The 24933-nt window shown below is 37.8% G+C and overlaps 1 protein-coding gene across 2 annotated transcripts in view; it reads left to right on the forward strand.

Annotated features, from left to right (window-relative positions):
* The window catches only part of LOC127643795 (rap guanine nucleotide exchange factor 2-like), an 80515-nt gene that overhangs the window by 48428 nt on the left and 7154 nt on the right, over window positions 1-24933 (forward strand). The window contains exons 10-27 of one of the 2 annotated variants that reach the window (XM_052126686.1): window positions 264-400; window positions 480-638; window positions 5449-5601; window positions 6646-6810; window positions 6907-7014; window positions 7146-7349; window positions 7467-7575; window positions 7687-7930; window positions 11813-11973; window positions 15737-15977; window positions 16077-16460; window positions 16965-17176; window positions 17278-17401; window positions 19086-19109; window positions 20634-20851; window positions 22361-22489; window positions 24442-24591; window positions 24728-24881. In XM_052126686.1, the coding sequence (XP_051982646.1) occupies window positions 264-400; window positions 480-638; window positions 5449-5601; window positions 6646-6810; window positions 6907-7014; window positions 7146-7349; window positions 7467-7575; window positions 7687-7930; window positions 11813-11973; window positions 15737-15977; window positions 16077-16460; window positions 16965-17176; window positions 17278-17401; window positions 19086-19109; window positions 20634-20851; window positions 22361-22489; window positions 24442-24591; window positions 24728-24881 (3076 nt within the window). The remainder of the gene's footprint in view (window positions 1-263; window positions 401-479; window positions 639-5448; window positions 5602-6645; window positions 6811-6906; window positions 7015-7145; window positions 7350-7466; window positions 7576-7686; window positions 7931-11812; window positions 11974-15736; window positions 15978-16076; window positions 16461-16964; window positions 17177-17277; window positions 17402-19085; window positions 19110-20633; window positions 20852-22360; window positions 22490-24441; window positions 24592-24727; window positions 24882-24933) is intronic. The other variant, XM_052126687.1, reaches the window with a different exon arrangement.

Genomic DNA, 24933 nt, shown 5'->3' on the forward strand with positions numbered 1-24933 from the left:
AAGACCAGCCCTTTTGAAACTTTGATTGAATACCCCTGGTCTATGTCAACATGTGCTCGACGGACGTCTTTGACTTTTGCGGCAGGTCATTTTCCATGAATGCCGCATTTAAGATGCTGTGCCACTTTTACTGTTTTAAATGTGAGAATGCATCCTGCATGAACACCTCTTTGTTTTAGTTGTTCAATATTGGTGACTTAAGGAAATTCACTATACTATGTTTGCATTTCTCTTTCATTTTCTATTTGTCTTTATGTTTACAGAGCAGTTACTGGAGTTTGTACAGCAGCTTCCAGCATTTGCTACTCTGAGTGTTTCAGTACGGAGGGAACTTTGTGCTGTGATGGTGTTTGCGGTCGTGGAACGAGCTGGAACAGTTGTACTCAATCATGGTGAAGAAGTAAGACAAGCCCATATAAGCATCTCAGCTCTTTACTGTACAGTGTTCAGACGATAACAGGCAAGATTATGTGTTTTAGCTGGACTCATGGTCAGTCATTCTGAATGGAGCTGTAGAGGTAATCTACCTTGATGGCCACTGTGAAAGTGTGTGTATGGGTGGAAGTTTTGGCATCTCCCCTTCTATGGAGAAACAGCTGATGACTGGAGTCATGAGGACCAAAGTGGATGACTGTCAGGTAAGAGTGTGTTTGTTTAGCTTTGTATATGAGCAGATAGGGGATCTACATTGTATTATATGACATTAAAGGTGAAGTATGTAATCCTTTGATGTCAAAATATGTTATATCCCAGGTTTATTGTTCATTGACAACTATAAGTAAGCCATTCGTGAGTTTCCCTTCCCCAAAAGAAAAACACTGAGCCTCCCAGCCACTATCAAAACATTAATGTTTTTATTTTGAGCAGCCCACTCAGCCCCACCCATCCCTTCCTAGCTGAACCTATAGTGTGATTTTGGGGCGTGGCTACTTGTAGTGAGCTGTTCAGCCAGGGTAATATGAACATCCATGGCAGATGTTTACAGAGGAAAAGAAATGTAGCTTCGCTTACAGATGTTAAAGGAATGTTCCAGGTTCAATACATGTAAGCACAATCAAAAGCATTTGTGGCATAATGTTGATTTACCATAAAAATGTATTTATAATAGTTCCTACTTTTCTTTAAAAAAAAAAAAAAAAAGGAAAGAACATCTACTTTGTGCATGACAAAAGTACATTTTCCAACAATTGTTTACAGACAGATTGTTTCACTATTAATTGTCTATATCACAATTCCAGTGGGTCAGAAGTTTACATACATTAAGTTAATTGTGCCTTTAAACTGCCTAGAAAATTTCAGAGAATTACGTCAAGCCTTTTGATAGGCTAATTGGAGTCAATTAGATGTGTACCTGTGGATTTATTTTAAGGCCTACCTTCAAACTCAGTGCCTCTTTGCTTGACATCATGGGAACATAAAAAGAAATCAGCCAAGACCACAAAATAAAAATTGTGGACCTCCAAAATTCTGGTTCGTCCTTGGGAGCTATTTCCAAATGAAGAGGTGCCACTTTCATCTGTACAAACAATAGTACGCAAGTGTAAACACCATGGGACCACACAGCCATCATACCGCTCAGGAAGTAGAAGCATTCTGTCTCCTAGAGATTAATGTAGTTTGGGGTGAAAAGTGCAAATCAATCCCAGAACAACAGCAAAGGACCTTGTGAAAATGCTGGAGGAATACTTTTTAAAAGTATCTATATCCACAGTAAAATGAGTCGTATATTGACATAACCTGAAAGGCTGCTCAGCAAGGAAGAAGCCACTGCTCCAAAACTGCCATAAAATAAGCCAGACTACAGTTTGCAAGTGCACATGGAGACAAAGATCTTTCTTTCTGGAGAAATATCCTCTGGTCTGATGAAACAAAAATTTAACTGGTTGTCCTTAATGACCATCGTTCTGTTTGGAGAAAGAGTGAGGCTTACAAGCCGAAGAACACCATCCCAACCGTGAAGCATGGGGGTGGCAGCATGATTTTTTTGTTGTGCTTTGCTGCAGGAGGGACTGGTGCACTTCACAAAATAGATGGCATCATGAGAAAGGAAAATTGTGTGGATATATTGAAGCAACATCTCAAGACATCAGTCAGGAAGTTAAAGCTCGGTTGCAAATGGGAATTCCAAATGGAATGTATTGTGTTTAAGTTTAAGAGGAATCCGTTTATATGATTTTTTTCTTATTTTAAAGGGGTCATGACATGGGTTTTTTTATTGTATTATTATGTTCCCTTAAGTGCAATTATAGTATTAATATATTTTTTTTTAAGAAAAACTTTTAAAATCTAGTGATTTATGACCTTTTCCCACCCTGTTTCTCATCCTCTGATTCAAACAGTCTGTTTTGGGGGCGTTTTCCATTTAAGACTTCAGTGTTAACGCCCACTGTTATGATTGGCTAACGTCAGTGCCTATGTATCAATTATTGACGCCCCAGCCAGAACAATATGCAAGTAAACTAAGTAAAAACACTGTGATTATTCATAATGAATGAAATTGCGCTTTAAAAAGTAGTTTAAAGTTTAAAATAGATTACTTACAGTTTGCGTCGTCGTTGTTCCCAGAATAGTCGGCACGGACTTATCTTTGAGCAACAGTTTTCTGGCAAAGCCAGCATCATATTGAGATTTGTTCTCAAAACAGTCATCCTTAAAATGTACAGAACAAAGGCTTAAGTTAACACTGCCGTGATGGGACGTCCGCAAAAAATAAACTGCATCCATTTTTCCCTGACGTCTGGATCTTTCGGCAGCTTATTCAGAGGTTTTGTTTGACCACAGCCAGGAACAGCACATCTGTGTGGCATCGTAATTTTCCTGTGCACAAGTAGTCTCTGTCAGAGCTCGCTGTCCATCGACTGAACACTTGTGAGGCGCACGGCGATACGAAATGAGCGTAGTTGTCTTGCGCTGGAGGCGGTCATATGCAAACGCTGGTACGTCGCTTCTAACCGTCACGTCACTTCTAACCATGAATCCAGAACGAGCTGTATTTTGAGCTTGATTAAATAAATGATTCGTTTAGAATGGGGAGGACGTCTTAAAATATTAAACTTGCAGGACGTTTTAATGATACAAAGACCTCTTATATACCAAAAGGGCTAATAGTCTTTTCCATAACCATTACAAGTTTATTTCTTTTTAGAAAGACTAGCTACATGGAGTTAACTAAGGTCAATATGAGGAGCCATCCATTATTAGGCTACCATTGACAATTATGCAGTGGAAAAACTATGACTATGCAAAAGTACAGGGCAAGTACAAATTGTAGAAAGAAGGGGTTTAATATTTTGACTAATACTAGACAAAATTTTCCTCCAGTTCTAACAAACTGGCACTGTTTACCTTTTAGATATTTTAATATGAGATGCTATAAATTATTAAGAGCCTGAATAAAGGAAAACAATATTTGGAAAGGACACAAATTATTTAATTGGAAAAAACAGTCCCAGCAAAGTAAAGTGGCCCACTCATACTATAGGTAAACCATCAGAATATTATAACTAGCCCTATAAAAATAAGTCTTATTTAATGAATTTCATTTGATTTACCATAGCATTTTGAGGTAAAACAAAAAGAAAAAGAAAAAAATTCTAAATTCTAAAAGATCCAGATTTCCAATGTAAACATGAAATGCAGTTTAGTAATTCTGTTAATTAGTAATTAACAGAATCAGTGGTTAAGGCTCTGGGTTACTGACCGAAAGGTTGGGGGTTCAAGCCCCAGCACTGCCAAGATACCACTGTTGGGCCCTTGAGCAAGGCCCTTGACCCCATCTGCTCCAGTGGCGCTGTTTCATGGCTGACCCTGCGCTCTGACCCCAGCTTAGTTGGGATATGCGAAAACAACTGCATTTCATTGGCTCTGTACCTGTACTCTGCACAATGACAATAAAGTTGACTCTTAATCTTAAAGGTGGAAATATATCTACAATTATTTATTAGGGCAGTGGTGGCTTAGCAGTTAAGGCTCTGGGTTACAGACCAGAAGGTCGGGGGTTCAAGCCCCAACACCACCAAGACACCACTGTTGGGCCCTTGAGCAAGGCACTTCTGCTCCAGGGGCGCCGTATCATGGCTGACCCTGCACTCTGATCCCAGCTTAGCTGGGATATGTGAAAAATAAATAATTTCACCATGTATGTGCAGAAATGTATGTATAATGTGTGACAATTGATCAATTAATTTTATTTTATTTTATCGCAGCCACCACTGAAGGCCAGGGTTGGATTAGGTCTTTTTGTGGTTTTAGAAATTAAAGATAGAAGGCCTACTAGTATCAATTGCACACACTATATCCCAGGCCCCCTGGGCTTCAACGATAATTTGTCTGTTCATCAATGCGGACCTGGCCATAACATCAAAATCTCACTCCAGCCTGGTATCCATAGTTGGCAAACCTGGTTAAAATTATGATTTTAATAACTTTACTGCTCAAGTATTACACAAGTTTTAACAGAAGAATTAATGCAAGTGCTTTTATAAAATTATAAGCTTCACATTTCTGTGTTTAATCCCTCCAAAGATTGGCCATGTTCACTTTTATTGTCCCCATCCAATTTTTGGTTTTTTAAAGACAAGGAGGAATGAGTCTAAATAAATGTTTGTGGTAATCATCATTATGCCACAAATGTTGCTGTTTTAGCTTAACTTGTATTGAACCTGGAACATCCCTTTAAAGCCAATATTCGAGGACTTGCTAAAAGAGACAGAGATAGAACAGAGTAAAACCAGAGTGAACATTGGCGTCACATTTACAAGGTAGAGGACTTAGAGGGAATTTTTGAGGTTCGGTGGAGATGGCAAACTTGCAGAGTTGCTTCTCAACAGGTAAGCTACACTCAAGGTATTACAACACATGTCAGCTCATTACTGCAGATCTCCAGATAAATTTGTAAAATACTCAGAATATATATCGTTACACTTACTAGTTACCAGAAGAACCATCCTACATCATGTGCTGGATCCCCCACACACCCAGCTGCCGTTCAGTCTGGCAATGTTATCGGATGACCCGATTCCTCTGCCACGCTTTCTGTGTTTATGCTATAATGATCTTGTTTATTATGACGTTAAACGTTTATCACCTTTTATTTAGTATGGCCTATTTGTTCATAGGGAGTCAAAGAGAGGCAGATGAGTCTGAGGAGTGTTCACAAAGGTTGTTTGAAAACATACTTTATTTTTGTAATTCCGTTTGGTGCCACTAGTGGCGCAGAAATTACTTCACCTTTTAGGTATGATAAAAATATATATTTTTTTTTATTTGTTACCAGTCAATGCAATCATTGCAACAATAAAAAAAACCTCACAGGTAAACGTCACGTTATTATCATGTCTGTATACAATAATTGTGTGTGTGTGTGTGTGTGTGTGTGTGTGTGTGTGTGTGTGTGTGTGTGTGTGTGTGTGTGTGTGTGTGTGTGTGTGTGTGTGTGTGTGTGTGTAGTTTGTATGTATTGCACAGCAGGACTACTGCTGCATTCTGAATCAGGTTGAGCAGAACACACAGCGTGTGGAGGAAGAGGGTGAAATTGTCATGGTGAAAGAACACCGAGAACTCGACCGGACGGGTACCCGAAAGGGACACATTGTTGTAAAGGTAACCTTTTCAGGCTTTTGTAGTAATCTGTGCAGCTTGAAAGAGCATTGAACTAAGAAATCATATTTCTGCTTAACGCTTATGAAGTTGATACATTTTGACTTTTCATTATATTTTAATGCAGTGACCCACAGAAATAGCATAACACTTAAAGTGTGAACAATATCAGAATTTTTGGTTTAAAGACCCCATTTGCACCTGGTATTGCCATGCATCTCGAGTGATCTGATCACGTGGTCAGGCGAGACACATGGCTGTTTACACCACTTAAAGCGTCTCCTGTGACCACTTGTGTTCGAATTTAGAGGGGAGGGTCTCTGTTTCATGACGACATAAATCAATCACTATGTCTGTGTGTTACTGCAATGATAAAGCGCAACAAAGTCAGAAAAGACACAAAAGCGTGAAAAAACGGCTTGCTGTTTCCCAGTTGCTGTTTCCCAGATGCAGTTAAAATTTCTTCAAGTGTTCATGCTTCTCATCTGTTTTGATATCAGATACACTAAGAAAGATCTGTGAAGCTCTCGTGATTGTGTATGTATACACTTTTTTTAATTTTCTGATTGGACATTCATTTCCTTTTTAAAGCTGCTCATAACCGGCAAAGTTTAAACTCTTGTTGTAGCACAACGGTTAATTGACAGGTGAGGGTTGGCGCTTCACGAATGCCAGGACGAATACAGGACAGATTACTGTTAACACCTAAATTGTGATGTTGATACATGCATTTTTTACCTCATGTGGTTCTTATTATCCGATCACAAAACGTTTTTGAACCCGTTTAGACCTGTATTTAGGGCTGACCACATGTGATCGGATCACCCGAAACGCATCTTAATACCAGGTGGACGTGGTCATAGATACAAGTTTTTTTTTCTCCCACAAGGTGTATTTAATGTTTCAGACCCTTTAACAAATTGATAAACTAAAATGATGGATTATATATTTTTAATCTACTTACAGATTTCACCAGAAAAAAATAAATATATGCATTAAATACAATAATTTACATGGAAAGTCTGATATAGAAATTGTTTTTTTTAGGGTACGGCTGAGAGGCTGATGCAGCACTTAGTAGAGGATCATTCAGTTGTTGACCCTACATATATTGAGGACTTTCTGTTAACCTATCGTACCTTTCTGCCCAGTCCTCTGATTTTGGGACAGAGACTTCTGGACTGGTTTAATGACCCCTGTTTACGGGACAAGGTAGCATGACTGAATCAACCTTCTCTGTGAAAAAGAAAAGAAAACACACACAAGCTTCTGCTGGACTCTCAGTTCTCCTTTCTCTCCCTCGTTCAGGTTACTCGAGTTGTGTTATTATGGGTTAACAATCATTTTAGTGACTTCGAGGGAGATTCTGATATGACCAGTTTCTTGGAGGAGTTCCAAAACAATCTGGAAAGAGAGGTGTGAATCATTACCCCTAACCATCACATTCATTTAAGAACAATTCCTCAAATTTGAGGTATATACAAGCATACATAAATACATCTGCAGTTACAAGCATTCTTGTGTTCTTCCTCTTTTGATGTGAGCAGAAAATGACAGGTCAGTTACGGCTGCTCAACATAGCTTGTGCTGCTAAAGCCAAACCAAGAGTAATTACAATAACAAGGTCTGCTCGAGAGATGCCCCTCCCCTTTACACTTATTGGAGGAGCTGAACGGGGGACACGCCTCTTTATCAGCAGTGTAGAGGTGGGCAGCAAGGCAGAGGAGGCGGAGCTTAAACGTGGAGACCAGGTAATACCTTTAAATGTTTCAATATTATGCAATATTAAAACACACCGAAGCACATTCTTCAACACAAATCTGTCACTTGTCTTTGTCTTGTCTCAACCTTTCCCTGTCAATCTGCAGATATTGGAGGTGAATGGGCAGACGTTTGAGAATGTACAGTTGTCCAAAGCAATTGAAATTCTCAGGAACAACACACAGCTGTGTATGAGTGTCAAAACCAACCTCCTGGGTGAGATTCTGACCAGGATAAACCTTCCAATACTAACACACAGACTAAAGTCAAGTTCCAATTTCTCTCACATCCTCTTTATCAGTTGTCTTATCTGTTTCTCTTTCTCAGTCTTTAAGGAGTTGGTGGCCAGGGTGGCAGAGGAAAGGAAAAATGGTGTTCCTCATCTTCCAAAGATTGGTGACGGAAAGAAAAGTACCCGTTACTCTGTACCTGAACTTGGGGTTGGTTCTGATGCCTTGGGTCAAGAGAAGGTCAGCAAGAAGGTCAAAGCTCATACAGTGGGCGGCAGAAACAAATTGCTGAAGATTCTAGACAAGACACGCATGAGCATCCTACCTCAGAAACCTTACAGGTATATAAGCACGCGCATTATCACGCTTCGTTGTTTTTGTTGTTGCTTTTTTTTTTTTTTTAAGTAGGGATGTCCCAAAACCGATTCTGGTATCGGAATCGTGTCCGATACTGCACTCATGTACTAGTTTACTTGCTCATAAAAATTATCAGATACCAAAAACTAAAACCATCTGACGTACAAATGTCATTTCGTAAACATTCAGTTAACATATTAAAATCACGTTATGTCCTAGTGTGATTAATAAATTGCAAAGGCTGCAATTTAATTAGATAAATATATAGTTTGCATATGTTGTGTGCTTCAAATGTGAGCGATTGTGAATGTGTGGAGTCGTGTTGTGCTGATCCTGGCTGCTCAACACTTTTAGAGATCCTTGGCTTAAAAAAAAAAACAGAATCATGAGCATTGCACGCTCTGTTTGTGTTATGAATCAGATGAGGGCAGACGAGGAGTGAGGATCTAAATGCAGTTTTCTTTAATGAAGGAACAAACGGTGAACAGGATAACTAAAAATAAAACAACACAGGGAACAAACAAAACATCCACGAGGGGAAAACAAAAAACATCCACGGAGAGCACGGGCAGGAGAAACATAGAGGACAACCATAACATTCAACGACCGACCACGAATGAACAAACAAGTCAAGTCAATTTTATTTGTATAGCGCCTTTCACAACACACATCGTTTCAAAGCAGCTTTACAGAATATCAGCATTAACAGACGATAAGACTGTAATGTCTATAAAGTCGATGACTCATCATTGTGTAATTTAGATAAAATACGATTTTTAATAGTGTTTAAGAATAATTAAATGATAATTGTATTAATAACCCCAGTGAGCAAGCTGTAGGCGACAGGGCTTAAATAAACAGGGCTTAAATACACAGGGATGATAATTAAATTACAAACACAGGTGGAAACAATGACACTGGTAGTGATGAGAGCAGGGGATTATGGAAAGTGTAGTTCGGGACAATTGACAGGGGAGAAACACTGAGCAGACAAAGGGGAATCGTGACAGTTTGTAGCAGATGACAGCGAGCAGAGCGCTTATTCACTTTGTAGCACGAGGTACATAGAGACTGCATATTTATTTAATTTTGCTGTTTAATAATCACATTGGGTCACGTAGTGGCCTCATTTATTTTCCAAATGTGAGAAGCTACCGTCAAAAAAACACAGAAATGGAAAGGACTTCACTCCAAAATAAAAGCTCAATTTAAATGGGAAAAAGATTACAGAAATATATCACTATTGTACAGTCATGCAATTTTCACTGTAATACTGCTACTACTAATATAATAATAAATCAATAGTAATTGTATTATATTTAAACAATATCTCACATCTGTGATGCAGCACTTTATTTGACAAAAATAATACAATATTATATTGAAAGATAATTGTTGTATTTTTATTTGATTAAAATATTAATAATTTTATTTAGACACCATTTTGATGATAACATTGAAATAAACTGTTGATATGGAATTCAGGAAAAAAAATACGCAAAAAACAGGTATCAGCATTCTCAAGCATACTTTACAGCTGAACATAACCAGCCGCACCTGGAAGGGATTTTTGCTGTAAAAAAGGCCAATTGCTTGATCGTGTCTTGTGAGTTTAACTTGCTCAAGCCAGATATCAGCATTAATCCTGCCTCTAATTTGAAGAAACATATCTGGGTAAATTTCACATTTCTGCTTACTAGATTCTGTGTGTCTATAACGTAGACTGTATCTATCAATGAGATTATTGGGCTGCTATTAGAGATTAATGCAATGTTATAAATAGGGCTGGGCAGTAAAATTATCTAGATGTTTATCGGAAAAAAGAGAGATGTCCTCGATCAAATTTTTGAGTAGTTTTCTATATTTAGCCTAAGTTCTACATCTCGAGGAGGGGTGTTCATTACATCAATCACTACAGCAAGAGCACCACTGGTTGGTTGATCTAGATGAAATATAAAAGATTGACTTTTTATTTGCTGACGTCTGTAGCTGCATGCTGTTTGATTGACAGGTGGCTAATGTTTGTGCGCTAATGCAGGTTCACCCCTAAATGATCAAATACACTTTATAATTCCAACAATGCCCGTCTTGGTGAGGATTTAATGTAAACACAGTCGTTTATGTCTAAAGTGAATTTAAACAGTGGGAAAAAATGCGTATTTGCATTAAAATGTTGGACTTGAAGTGTACATGTATCCGAATTGAGCACTGTCAAGTAGGCTATGTCATAAAAATGCTATTAATAAAGGAAATGAGAAAACCACTCACTACTTTTGGCCAAATAACTTGAGTAGCTTTAGAAGTATTAATGTAATAGAATAAAACTGTGACATTTTTAATAATACTATTTTTTGTGTTTTATATATTGTTAGTTTTTGAATAATACTGACCCCTGATGTAGAGTGTATGTTAATTGGTATAATAAATTACCAGGAAAGTAGAGATGATTTTATAATTTATAATTATGCTTAGCCTTTATAAAGATAGAAAAGTATCAACATTTGCAGAGTAATACTTCAGCAGAACATTCCACCAGTCACAAACTTCAGAAAATTGGGCATCATGCATTAGAATGAGAACACAACTATTTCTTGGCTTAAAAGATACAAGAACTAAATCAATGTTGAACATTGTATCTCAAAAGGAGGACAATGTGGCCCCCCATGTGCTACTTAAAGAAATAATCCACACAAAAATGAAAATACTCTTATCATTTACTCACCCTCATGCCATCTGTCTATGACTTTCTTTCTTCAGAACACAAATTAAGATTTTTAGAAGAATATTTCAGCTCTTTAGGTCCAGTAAGTGAAGGGGTGCCGAAATGTTACGCTCCAAAAAGCACATAAAAGCAGCATAAAAGTAATGCATACAAATCCAGTTGATTAATCCATGACTTCTGAATTGATGTGACGTGTGGGTCAGTCACAGATCAATATTTAAGTACATTTTTGCTAGAAATTCTTATCTCTGCCCAGTAGGTGGCGATATGCATGAAGAATGTGAATCACCAAAAACTCAAGAAGAAAGTTAAAGTTAAAGTGGAGATTGACTGAGCAGGAAGGAGAATTAATAGTAAAAAATTTATGAAATTGATTTATGTGATTTGTGGTGCTTCAATATTTTGGCACTGATACACTTTCATTGTATGGCCCAAAGAGATGAGATACTCTTCTAAAAATCTTAATTTGTGTTCTGCAGAAGAAAGTCGTACACTTCCAGGATGGCATGAGGGTGAGTAAATGAAGAGAGCATTTTAATTTTTGGGTGAATTATTTATTATTATTATTACGAGTGATGTAGCCCCTGTACCAAACAACTTTTCCCATGCCTGCTCTACCTCCTCTATTGTGCAGGACATGACGTGCCAAGTGATCCTGCTTATTTATAATTTTTTTGCATTCCTTGCATTGTTTGAACATGTTTTATGAAAAACAATAACACTCTGTCAGCATTAAGGGAAATTTAGACCCTACACATGAACTGATTTTAATGTAATGGTTTCATACATTACGATTTAAAATGGTGATCAGTGTATTGAAAATAACTTTTTAATATTTTAATTTCTGTTACCTTGTCACCCTTTTATTTTTTGGAATTAGATTTATGTAGTGTTTATCATAGATAAGTGGTGTATTTTAAAAGTTGGCATACAGTGTTCATTATAATGGGGCATATAGGTTTTGCAACTCGGTACTGACTACTCAAGAGTACGTTTAAATGAGCTACTCTTTTACTCTTGAGTAGTTTTTAGAACAGCTGCTTTTACTCTACTCACACTAAATGTTTTGGGAAGTAACAGTACTTCTACTTGAGTATGATTTTTCAGTACTCTTTCCAACCCTGGTCATTGTTCTTTTTTTTAGTGACCTCGGTTTGGGGCAGACTCAAGATGACAGCATTGTGGGATTACGACAGAACAAACAGGCTCCGCCCACTATGCTAGTCAGTGGAAATCTCTCATCCAGTAACCCTGACCTGGCCCAAGGCCAACAACGCATCATCGACTACAGTACACAGCCCCAAGGTAAATACATACAGAGACAAAGTACAATCACACACAATTCTACAAGACATCTGATTTTTTTTTTTAATTGACGTTGTCACCCATGTATACAAGAGGGTGCAACAAATCAATATAAACCAATAAGAACCACATTGAAGCAATTGTTTATTGCTTGGAACATATCTGGCTTTTAACAAATCTGCATAAAACAAAAAAGTCAAAAGATTAAAACAGTTCATATTCTCAAATATTAAGGGGGTCATGAAAAGTAAAATAAAAATTTCTATGATATTTAGACATATAAGAGGTAACTGTACAATTAAAACGTTCTGTACATTTCAGAACTTAAAACTTCCTCCCATTCTAAAAAGAGCATTTATGATTTCCAGAAGTGATAAACTGATATGGGATTTTTAATGGCCGATGGTGATATCCATTGAGCAGTGTGGCCGATACAATGCCGATATATCACACAATTGAATATAGTAAATAACAAACATAAAATTGCTAAAAATATTATTTACTCTTATTTAGCACTATTTACTCAATTTAACTAAAAACTTAAAATATTGTATTTTAATGGTAGATTGCAGTTTCTTCAGATTTCTATTTAGTCATCAAATTTTTGTAATTTATTTGCACATGTATATATTAGGAAAAAGAAAATAACAGGATACATAGTAGTCCAGCAACCATGGATGGCATGTGCGCATTAACAATAGCATTTACTCAACAATAGCATTTAGAAATACAGAATCATACCAATTGTACATATAAGTCATTTACTTATAGCGCACGTGACGCACTTTTACATTGGGCTGCATCCGAAAATGTAGGCAGCGGACTTGCTACCTTGCTGCTTAATCAGTTAATGGCTGAACTGACAGCTGTTTTGAATAAATGGAACTCTTAAGGAAACTTATCTCCGAACAGTTTAAAAAGGACTATATTTTCATCCTACCTCCGTATACTGCCTCTGGAGGCTTTATTTTTCTGGTTTTGGACAGAGCCTTGAATTTGTACTCACACACTCGTGCGGGCGGGTCCAGCGTGAGCCTCAATCTCCTGACAGTTTAAAATGGACTGGATCGCCTACTTGGAGTGTTCAACAGAAAGAAAATGCTGGATTTTCATGAGGTTCATGAGTCACATCTGTTTAAACGAGATATCTGCATTTTTGGAAGTTTTATTGATATTTGCCTTTTATCATTAGAAAAGTTACTGGGAACTGTTGAGGAGTTTATCATTAGAAAAATTACTGGGAACTGTTGACATTATGAGCTCGAACGCATCTGCAGAGGCTCTGAAATGCCGACCGTTTAAATGACAGTGAGTTGCACACCGGTATAATATTGTAGTAAACGCATAATAACACGATGGCACGTAACAAGAAAAAGAACCATGACTGGTCATTTACATGTCTCAGTCACTTCACATGTAAGTAGGCGATTCTCAACTCCCTCAAGAAACAAATCGGCCAAACGGGAAAACTTTGAAGTTTCAGTCAGAGGGCCAGAGACTAGGTAGAAAATTAGTAATATTATTTAGTAATATTAATTTATTACTAAATTATGACTTTTTTGGTGCAGCAAAACTTCACTAACATTATCAGTGGACCTCAGGAAAGATAATACAATTATTAAAAATAGCATTTCATGACTCCTTAAAGTAAAAAAAAGTCAAACAAGAAAAGAAATGCTTCAATAGACAGTTCTGTGTTAACCTAGTCTTGCACAGTTGCTTATACTGGTCCCATAGTACTACCATAGACTCAAGCTTCATAATACCTGTGGTACCACAATGTTTTTCATCATATACAATGGATGTATGTACCTAATGCTTATGCTGCGAGACTCTGATAACAGAGCAAGGTGTGGTCAAGACCCAACCGCCAAAGACCTCCAACTCTGGGATGTGTTCACTCCGAACACAGCCGCCTTTTTTTTTTATTTTATTTTTATGGAAGCCAGCACTAGACAGAAGTCTTTGACTGTTGCATCTTGTCTCACTGTTTTTATCACCTTCTTGTGCATTTGAAAGGAAATTTTTACTTTCGAAAACAGCTCGAGACACCCGCATTTTATTAATTGCATCTGTTTTAGCCCAAGAATGCGATCTTTCTGAATGGCCAGTATGTCATTTTCCGTGCTTGGCAGACATCTAAAATTTGAATGCCCATTTTAGCATTCAAAGTTGCATTTTTATCTTAAATTCTACAAATATTAGAATTTCTAATTTTAATTGACTTCATACAGATAATCAAAATACAGCCTCAAGTTGCCAGACTTTTGACTAATGTATAAAGTATATTGCATAAAGTCTACACACACAGTAGGAAGGGGTAAAATGACCTTTGGACCAATCAGTTCTGTGCACACTGGAAGTTGTCTAAAGCAAGCAAATCAGATTGGAGCTTGCCATTTTGAAAAGCTCTTCCTGGTCTGTGAATGATCTGTGGGCAGTTCAAGGGCATGCCATCTGAGGTTGAGACTATGTAACATGCAGAGTACACAGTAACATACAAAACGCATCACATAGCTACATACTGCACCTCTGTTGTTTACTATATTTAACTGGAATTCTACTTCTCATACTGTATATGCATTGTGCTCTACTGCTGCTTTTTTGTGTTACTGCCTTCCTTAATATCTCTGTTATATCTGTGCAATGTTCTAACGATCCCGCTACCCTTTCCTTGCTCACAGCACCTGGATTCACTCGTGAGTATTAGTGCACTGTGGGGGTTCTGCTTGTTTCTTTAGTTGTAAAATTCCACCTGTCTTTCTAGATTTCAGTCCCTGGGATATCTTTGTAGATGCCCGTCTTACATTATTGCCTGTCTATATCTCTTCAGTCTCTCTAGAAACCTGTAGTACAGTTTCACTTATCTATTGTTGACTGTCTTTCCTTCTCTGCTGGTCTTTTTAGTCTTTGTACAGATTAGGATCTGCAGACTTGAGCTAATGGCAAAATTTTCATACTGATGGCATTAACCCTGACTGACATATGGGAAGTTTTTCTGTCTTGAAGGCACCAAAAAATGATGCAGCATCACTGTTGCCCTGTTTTTGCCAATAGGCTGTTTTTTTGACAGTAGCCTGGCAAACCTGACTTGTTCACTGGGTCAAATGAAGCATGCCTTCGAGCTGTGGGACTTCTTTCCACTGTCTCTCTGGACCACTGATTTCTTTCAGTGGCCTTTCTGAGTATACTTGTATGTTTTGCCATCTGCAAAACTTGCTACTGGGCCAAGTTCTGCATTTAATTACCTCTCTTTTTCAAACTATGATCAATATATCACTTTAATTCGACTTAGTACAAATTTGTTTTGTAGCTGCCGATCTGGCGTGGCATATTTTGTTAGCAGTTTTCCCATTTTAAGACTTCATGTCTTTCCAATAACGGTCTGCCATGCGTTTTTATTTATTTTTTGCTGTAGAACTGCAGTTATTATGTGTCAACTTGCGTGTCAATATGTTGTAGGGCTTTATTCGTTTTTATTCATCATTTCTTTGGTGCTAAGATGCCTCTACTGACATTTGCTTCATTGGATCTCCAAGTAACCTCTTTGAATTTGTCTTTGTTATTAGGGTTCTTTCCATGTCTAGTTGTTTGATTGTTGCATCTACCTCGTCCGCATCTACCTCGTCCATTTAGCTAATATTGTTTTAGAAGTTGGATGTAGTTCGTGGGAATATTTAGATTCTAGTGCTGGTTAAGGATTATAGTTCTAATAAACTGCTGTTTTATTTTTGTGTGTGTTTTCTAACTTTTTCATTCACAGAATTGCAAGACCAGGTGCTGCGTGTTTTCAAGGCAGACCAACAAAGTCGTTACCTTTTGATCAATAGAGACACTACAGCGAGAGAGACAGCCAATCACGCGATTCGAGAGTTTGGCCTGACTGCAAGTCCTGAAGCCTTTTCACTCTGTGAGGTGTCGGTCACTCAAGAGGGAGTTATCAAACAGAGACGACTTCCTGATCAACTCTCCAAACTTGCCGACAGGATACAGCTTAGTGCCAGGTTTAGCCTTAATACTCACCAAACCTTTCTCAAGTGAACACAAGCTGAATTCGGCAATACATAGTATTTAATTGATTTAATTTTTCACTTCTGCTTCAGGTATTATCTGAAGAACAACATGGAGACCGAGACACTGTGTTCCGATGTTGAAGCACAGGAGATGCAGCGAGAATCTCTGGTCTCTCTTTTATCCCTGAGCTCCATGGAGATAGCCAATCAGCTGTCAGCACGCAACTATCTGCTCTTTTCAAGCATTGAACCAACTGATTACATCGTTGACCTTTTCAAGCTCCGCCCTCAGGAGCCTCCTACCAACCTGCGCAACTTTGAAGGTCTTGTAAACCAGGAGACCTTCTGGGTCGCCACAGAGGTAGTAGTGGAAAGCAACCTGGCCAAAAGAGTGAAGATCATCAAGCACTTCATAAAGATTGCCCTTCACTGTCGCGACTGCAAGAACTTTAACTCCATGTTTGCCATTATCAGGTACATTTTCTGCTTAATGTTTAGAAAATATAGACTGACTACACAGTCACATAAGCACAGCAGTTTGAGTATCTATTCATTTTGTTAAACTAAATTTCTACATTATGTACAAGAGGTCCAGTTATGACATTTTTCATACATTTTCAAATACTATTTTTGTTTTGCCTTTGTACTTGTTTGGTGTCCCAAAACTCTGACAACTGTTTGTCAAGATTAAGTTTCAATCACATATTTTAAATCAGAAATAAAATCTGAAAACGAAGGTATCATCATTTTTTCTTCTCTGCCCAAATCTGGCTAAAAAAAGTATTTGGCTGGTCCTGGTAATATGTATGTGCTTTCTAGTGTAAACAATAGGCTATGTCTCTATCAAGAAGGTGATTGGCTCTTTTAACTGAAAGGCGGGACTTCTATTCCTACAGCTGCCATATAAGCTTCCGTTATGATTTTTTCCATACATTTTCCTACATGTGGTCCTGATGCATTTTTATTCATCTTTTTCAGTGGGTTCAATCTAGCACCTGTCTCTCGGCTGAGATCTACATGGGAGCGGTTGCCTGGAAAATACGTGAAGCTTTTGGCAGAATTGCAAGACGTGTTCGACCCTTCGCGCAACATGGCCAAATACCGCAACCTCCTCAACAAACACAACTTGCAGCCGCCAGTCATCCCTCTGTTTCCTGTCATCAAGAAAGACCTCACCTTCCTCCATGAGGGTAGCTTACACCGCTCCATGTGTCTGTTGCCTTTTGTTGCCATCTAATTTTGAATTTGTTTTGAAAGGTTAGTATAAATTTTCAAATGTGTATGTTTATAGGCAACAACTCTAAGGTGGACGGTCTGGTGAATTTTGAGAAGTTGAGGATGATTGCGCGAGAGATCAGACATGTGGTTCGAATGGCTTCCATAACAATGGATCCTGCATTGCTCTTTAAGACTAGGTACACTCTCTCACAAAGTGCACAGTTATTCAGCACTGATATTTGATACACAAACACATGATATCAAGAAAACCTTGTTATAGAAGCATAATTAGACTGCCACACAGAGTTCCAAAACCTGACTGAGATGCCTTAGAATTTGGGCAAAACAAGATCTCTTAGGTGACAGCATAATTAAGATGTCTGTCTTTTGAAACCGCCTTTGCATTGGGAACCTTAAAGGGGTCATTAAATGCTTATATATAACATTATCAGTGAACCTCAGGGAAGATGATTTTTATTTATATATATATATATATATATATATATATATATATATATATATATAATTATCTTCCCTGAGGTTCATTGATAATCTTAGTAAGTAAAGTCATAATTTAGTAATATATGATAATTTTCCACCGTCTTTATCCCTCTGTCTGAAACTTTTACGTAAATGGCCACTGTTATGATTGGCTAACATTGTGCAGCCCCTCAAATAAGCCACATTTGAAACTCAAATGGAAGAGAATGAACAAGCTCCACAATATTATAAAACTCATAACACACATTGCATACGAATATATTAAAATGTTCATCTCAGCATAAACTATCAAACAGTCATGACATTTGAAATATTCATGTATGACACGGTTTACTTACCTTTTTGATCGGGTTCCAGTATTTTTCATATGCTCAATCCTTCAATAACAGATCCTTTGCAAAGTTTGAATCCTATTATGACTGGTTCACAAGCATTTCACGCTGATATGAGCCAAAAAGACATACAATCCAAGCTGATATGAGCTGAAAAAAATGCACATACACAGTCCAAAGCACGGTGAATAGATACACACACATACAGTTTTGCATCACTGGAAATGCATCAAAACCATCAAAGATGTCCCTCTAGTGCATGTTTACATACACCAACAATAAAAAATAGCGCAGATGGACGAACTAACTGTTTGTGAAGCAGTTTGTGCTCAAAACAGCAAGAAGCAGCTGCTGAATGAAAGATAATTTCTTGTTGTAACTAGACACAGCGTCTTTTAAAGGTGGCATGACAATGGTCAAAGACATGTTTATATACAAAAATAATTCAAAGTAATCCAGATGTGGATCTCTTTCCCAATCCCTTTGGTGTTCAGGAATAGTTAGACCATGCTAGGCCTGTCAGATCTGCTCTCAGTTTACAAACTGAATCACCAGTGGGCGGGGCCAAGGATGCAATGACGTAAAGTTGGTGGTGATGTTTTTTTAGCTTTAGAGGCGGTCATGAATTCATGGGCCCCTAATGACATAAGGAAGTCGAGGAAGTATAGAACTAAATGTTTTTGCAGCTTGGTCTCAATCAATTTATTTAATTGGGGATTAAGTTTTGAGATCTGAAATGTACAGATTTTTTTTTTAATAGTAGAATGACTCAAAATATCAAGTAAAATTTGATTCCTCATAACATGACCCCTTTAAATGCTGCCTCTGTAGGCAGCTCAACAAGTTTTGGAACAGAGGCACTCTCTTACACAACAATCTGGCTTATATTCATTGCTGACAGCCATTTGTGTGCTTGGTTTCTTAACTGGCCTTCCTGTTTATTGGGCCTTTGCTCTGTGGGCTTCATTGTCTAAGCACTGGTGTCTTTTTGTCTCTCTCCTTTTTCTCTATTTCTCATTCTATCAATTTTCCTGTTCTTCATCTTCAGGAAGAAAAAGTGGAGGAGTCTAGGGTAAGTGGGACTGCTACTATCTTTCTATATTTTACCTTCTCTGTTAACTGTCATATTTTTGTCACACTTTGTTGTGTACTAAATAACTTTCTCCACACAAACACTTCTTTCTGATAGTCTAGCTAGACTATGTTTGAAAAATCACATTTATTTCTTCTCCCAAATGCTTTTCTTCGCCCTCCAGAAGGCATGAACTCTTTATGACAAATGTTTTGATTTTGATTTGTAGTTCAATTAAAGTGTCACTGATATTTCCTAGACATTTCAATATTTCTTTAAAGGTGAAGTTTGTAATTTCTGTACCACTAGTGGCACCAAACAAAATAGAGCACAACAGTTGGGGAAGTAAAAATCTAATTAATTTTTCCATAGGCGAATTGATTATTAACAACAGCTTATAAGCTTTTAAAGATAGACCAACCGTTAGTTCTGAGGTTGTTAATTGATGGTATTAGCTTCTGTTGTAGCCATCAGTTCCATTTTTTTTTTTCAGCTTATTATTTAAACAAAAAATTGTGTTTATAGTGGAATTCTTGGTGAAGAACTACACTATCCATGATCCTTGGGGGGAAATCCGCTAATCCGAGGGAAACAAACGACAGTAAAAGACCCCAGCAGCAATTGCCTATATTTACGAAGCACTGCGAATAACGCTATTGAATACACACCCTTAAACTACTCTTTAAATTTGTAAATATCTGAATATATTTCAATAAACTTAAAATATATTGATTGTAATCTTTCATATAATCAATAACTTTAAATCAATAGTTTTATATTTTTCTATTCTTTTAATTCGATTGCGTCATTCGCAATGCTTTTTGGGATTGTTGTTTATTCCTTCATTCAGTCTTCATCTTTTTGTATGATTTTCAAATACTTATGTTCAAAGTTTGTAATGTTGTGATTCACCTCGGAACTGGCTTGTTTGATTCATTGCACAACTCTTTTATGAAGGCTTTTATGAGATCCCAATGATATAAATATATGGGAAAAATACTTCCGGAACCAGGAAAGAAATTAGTTTTCAAACAGGTTTCCCCAACACACACCCCCATCTTCCATAGGTTAAAAAAAAAGAAAAGAAAAGAAAAAAGAACCCCCCTCCCCAAACTCATAACATTGGTTGAGCCAATGTTTCTCTGTCAGGATTTGGGTTATCAATGTTTTGATACCCACATGGTTTACACTTTTGGGGGAAATAAGAATTAAAATTGCTTTCTTATAGTTGTCTGTCCATATTAAGCTCTGATACAAGAAAGTATTCAACATAATATTTTTTTACACACATCACCTTTATCCTGTAGATTTCTAAGTTAGTCACTCGTCTCAAATAACATTCTTTGTTATACATCGCTGCCATGCCAATTCCACCAAAACAATTCTCTCATTTGTCTAGTTATCTAAAATAAAGGAAGAATTTCTTCTTCCCCTTGCTAACTTCCTCTGTATTGGTTTGATGTGTTCTACGTTAACCTGTTGTCATTAATATAGATTGTGTCTTTTGTCTGAATGTGTGTTTAGATCTCTGAGTCAGGTGAGCAGCTCAACTCTCTCTGACATTGGCACAATGGGCGGCAAGAGGAAAGGGAGGCGGGGCTCTTTTCTCAGTGCTAAAAAACTCTATGAGGTGGAGATAATGAGCAGACAGGTGCGCCAGTATCTGGATACTCACACTCATGAGAGTGATGAGGACACACTCCATGGACTTTCCTTGAAGTGTGAGCCTGCCAACAGCTCAAGTGAGTCACAAACACCTTCAAAGAAATCCAACACACTCCTTGTAGATAGTAAAGTGTGTAAAAGTAATTATTTGGACGGCAATTGTTTCTCAGTTGCCGCTTTTTCACTATCGGGCCAATGCGAGCCAGGGCTATCAACTGCTCACCCGGGGCCAATAGCCTCAGACATCGAGTCGCGTTAACTAAATCAATTTGCATTCCAACCATTGGGCCAATAGCACGGCAGTGTTGCCCTAAAACTATGGATGTGTGTGACTAGTCGAATAAATGGTTCTGATTCAGCTAGTCGACCCTGGAATTACTAGTCGTCAATTTTTTTTCCCCATTAAACTTTTCAACATTTTTACATATTTACCTTTTGTTTTTATATTATTTCAAAGGCTGCGCTTAAATTAGTGGCATGTTAATGTTACACATTTTAAATATAATTAATAATACAAATATTATATAATATTTAAGGGGATAATATAAAAAGGAGAAATCTGGGGGATCCAAATCAATTCAAACCAGTGCTGGTAGTTTGTGCTCGGTTTGTGCCTTTAAAACAAACGTTGTAACTATTTCTCTTCCTTAGATATTGCAAAAACAAATTTGGGAGTAGTGACGTCATTTTCTACCCCATGTTGTTTAAATCACTACAAACCAGTGTAATTTGTATGTGCTCGATTTGTGCCGGTGTTTTACAGTTGAAACCAATATTATTCTTCATATAGCACATGACTTGCTTTTGGGAGTAAATATTCAGTACTTTTTATACAGATTAATTTATCCCTATGAATCTATTAAACTCAATGACTATAGAATTATAATATAAATAAAATAAAATTATAAATAATATAAAAATATCATATAAAAAATTATATAATAAAAAGTACTTACTATACATCTATATCTATGGAAGGGAAATAATTACAACGTTTGTTTTAACAGCACAAACCAAGCGAGCTCAAATGACCAGCACACACTAGCACGCCCTCATTTGGTCCAATAGTGGAAATGCGGCTAATGTGACTGTAAAGTAACTATAGAAATAGGCTTTGCTCGGCAAGAACAAAAATAAGAGGCAACCTTAATATCTAGTGCCTCCTCTGGTCTAGGACTTTTGTTGAGAGATTCTTATATGAATGATCTATATATATACAATAAATATAAATATATAAACCACAGAAATACAAACAAATAGATTTATTTTCAGTAAATGTACAGTATAACAGTCCAGTTGCTTCTGTTGTTTACATAACAAACAAATAACTTTTTTGTTCTGTTTGTTAAAACATGCAAGAGGGAACTAAAATAAATTTGCAAGTGTAATTGAGACTGTTGAGAAACCGCATGCAAGCCATATGCATAAGTACACTGAAAATGAAAACGTGCTCCTATTTAAAACAGAATCACCATTCCTAAAAATCTAGCGTTGTTTCTAGTCTTGTGGCAGCTAATGGTGTGGTGTGTGTGTGTGTGTGTGTGTGTGTGTGTGTGTGTGTGTGTGTGTGTGTGTGTGTGTTTCAGCCATGAAGACCTCAGGTGAAAGGAGAAGAGTGGATGCATCTCCTGTCAGTCAAAGAAGTTCCACTCCTCGGCAGCCAAATGGAAATCCCGGTCACAAAAAATCAGCTGGCAAAGAGTTACCGCCATTTGGTTAGAGCATTACTTTCTGAAACCGTCACAAACATTTATACACAAGTACTCCAAGTGTTTGTAGCATCAGAGTGCCCTCTGCTGGTGGCTGGAACTTTTCAAAAATAGGGTACAAAATAAAACTTGAAATTAAGGCATTTCTCCTTTTTTAACCAATGGCTTGTTAATCGATTTTTTTTTCATCAACATTAGGAGGTCATACTTAATATTATATGAGCTTTTTTATTTTATATGAGGTTTTAAATTAAGTTTCAAATCTTTATTTTGTACAAATGAAATTATATAAAGTAGCTACTTTTCATGCTAGGAACACTTATGTTAGATATTCGTTTATATATACACACACACAGTGCATCCGGAAAGTATTCACAGCGCTTCACCTTTTTCCACATTTTGTTCTGTTACAGCCTTATTCCAAAATTGATTAAATTCATTATTTTCCTAAAAATTCTACAAACAATACCCCATAATGTCAATGTGAAAAGTTTGTTTAAAATCTTTGCAAATGTATTAAAAATAAAAAAACACAAAAATCACATGTACATAATTATTCACAGCCTTTGCCATGACACTCAAAATTGAGCTCAGGGGCATCCTGTTTCCACTGATCATCCTTGAGATGTTTCTACAACTTGATTGGAGTCCACCTGTGATAAATTCAGTTGATTGGACATGATTTGGAAAGGCACACACCTGTCTATGTAAGGTCCCACAGTTAACAGTGCATGTCAGAGCAAAAACCAAGCCATTAAGTCCAAGGAATTTTCTGTAGACCTCTGAGACAGGATTGTATCGAGGCACAGATCTGGGGAAGGGTACAGAAAAATGTCTGCAGCATTGAAGGTCCCAATGAGCACAGTGGCCTCCATCATCCGTAAATGGAAGAAGTTTGGAACCACCGGGGCTCTTCATAGAGCTGGCCGCCCGGCCAAACTGAGCTATCGGGGGAGAAGGGCCTTAATCAGGGAGGTGACCAAGAACCCGATGGTCACTCTGACAGAGCTCCAGCATTTCTCTGTGGAGAGAGGAGAACCTTCCAGAAGAACAACCATCTCTGCAGCACTCCACCAATCAGGCCTGTATGGTAGAGTGGCCAGATGGAAGCCACTCCTCAGTAAAAGGCACATGACAGCCCATCTGGAGTTTGCCAAAAGGCACCTGAAGGACTCTCAGACCAAGAGAAACAAAATTCTCTGGTCTGATGAAACAAAGATTGAACTCTTTGGCCTGAATGGCAAGCGTCATGTCTGGAGGAAACCAGGCACCGCTCATCACCTGGCCAATACCATCCCTACAGTGAAGCATGGTGGTGGCAGCATCATGCTGTGGGGATGTTTTTCTGCGGCAGGAACTGGGAGACTAGTCAGGATCGAGGGAAAGATGAATGCAGCAATGTACAGAGACATCCTTGATGAAACCTGCTCCAGAGTGCTCTGGACATCAGACTGGGGCAAAGGTTCATCTTCCAACAGGACAACAAACCTAAGCACACAGTCAATATAACAAAGGAGTGGTTACGGGACAACTCTGTGAATCCTTGAGTGGCCCAGCCAGAGCCCAGACTTTAACCCGATTGAACATCTCTGGAGAGATCTGAAAATGGCTGTGCACCCACACTTCCCACCCAACCTGATGGAGCTTGAGAGGTCCTGCAAAGAAGAATGGGAGAAACTGCCCAAAAATAAGTGTGCCAAGCTTGTAGCATCCTAACATACACAAAAAGACTTGAGGCTGTAATTGGTGCCAAAGGTGCTTCAACAAAGTATTGAGCAAAGGCTGTGAATACTTATGTACATGTGATTCTTTTTTATTTTTAACACATTTGTTGTAATAAAATAGCTCTTACAACAAAAAACATGGGTTTTAAGCTTTACATTTTATTTGGACACCATATTGTACCCTAATTGTGAAAGTCGTGTTTGTACTGAAAAGGTGTTTTTGTGTCTGTGTAGGTGCCCATTCTCCTCATTCTCTCCATAAGATTGTGTCTCTCTCAGAAGATGGGCGGGACAGACAACGAAAGCCACCTGAGGACAGCCAATCAAATGCTTCATCTATATTCTCCTCTCCGCATACCTCACCTCACAGTACACTTAGAAAAGGTATGTACCAGTACTGATGACGTGTATTGTATGCCTTTTAATATGGAAATGTATGTCTATGTAATGATTTCTGAGCAATTTTTAGATTATTCAATTTTGTGTGATTTTTGTTTTTATGTGTGTGTCTTTCTCATAGCCCCACAATTAGTAGTGAGTGAAGCATCAGATCAGCTGTTAAGTTCTTCCTCTTCCGATCTTATCATGGCTGGTGACCACATGCATACTCAAGCCCATACGCTTACACACCCTCTCAACATGCGTAGGACAGAGCCTGACCAAATAAGCCTGGGGTAAGAGGTTTACACAAACCCTTACAAAAGTGCTAAATGATTCTATAACATT

Source organism: Xyrauchen texanus, chromosome 5, assembly GCF_025860055.1.
Source record: "Xyrauchen texanus isolate HMW12.3.18 chromosome 5, RBS_HiC_50CHRs, whole genome shotgun sequence".
Classification (NCBI taxonomy): Eukaryota; Metazoa; Chordata; class Actinopteri; order Cypriniformes; family Catostomidae; genus Xyrauchen; species Xyrauchen texanus.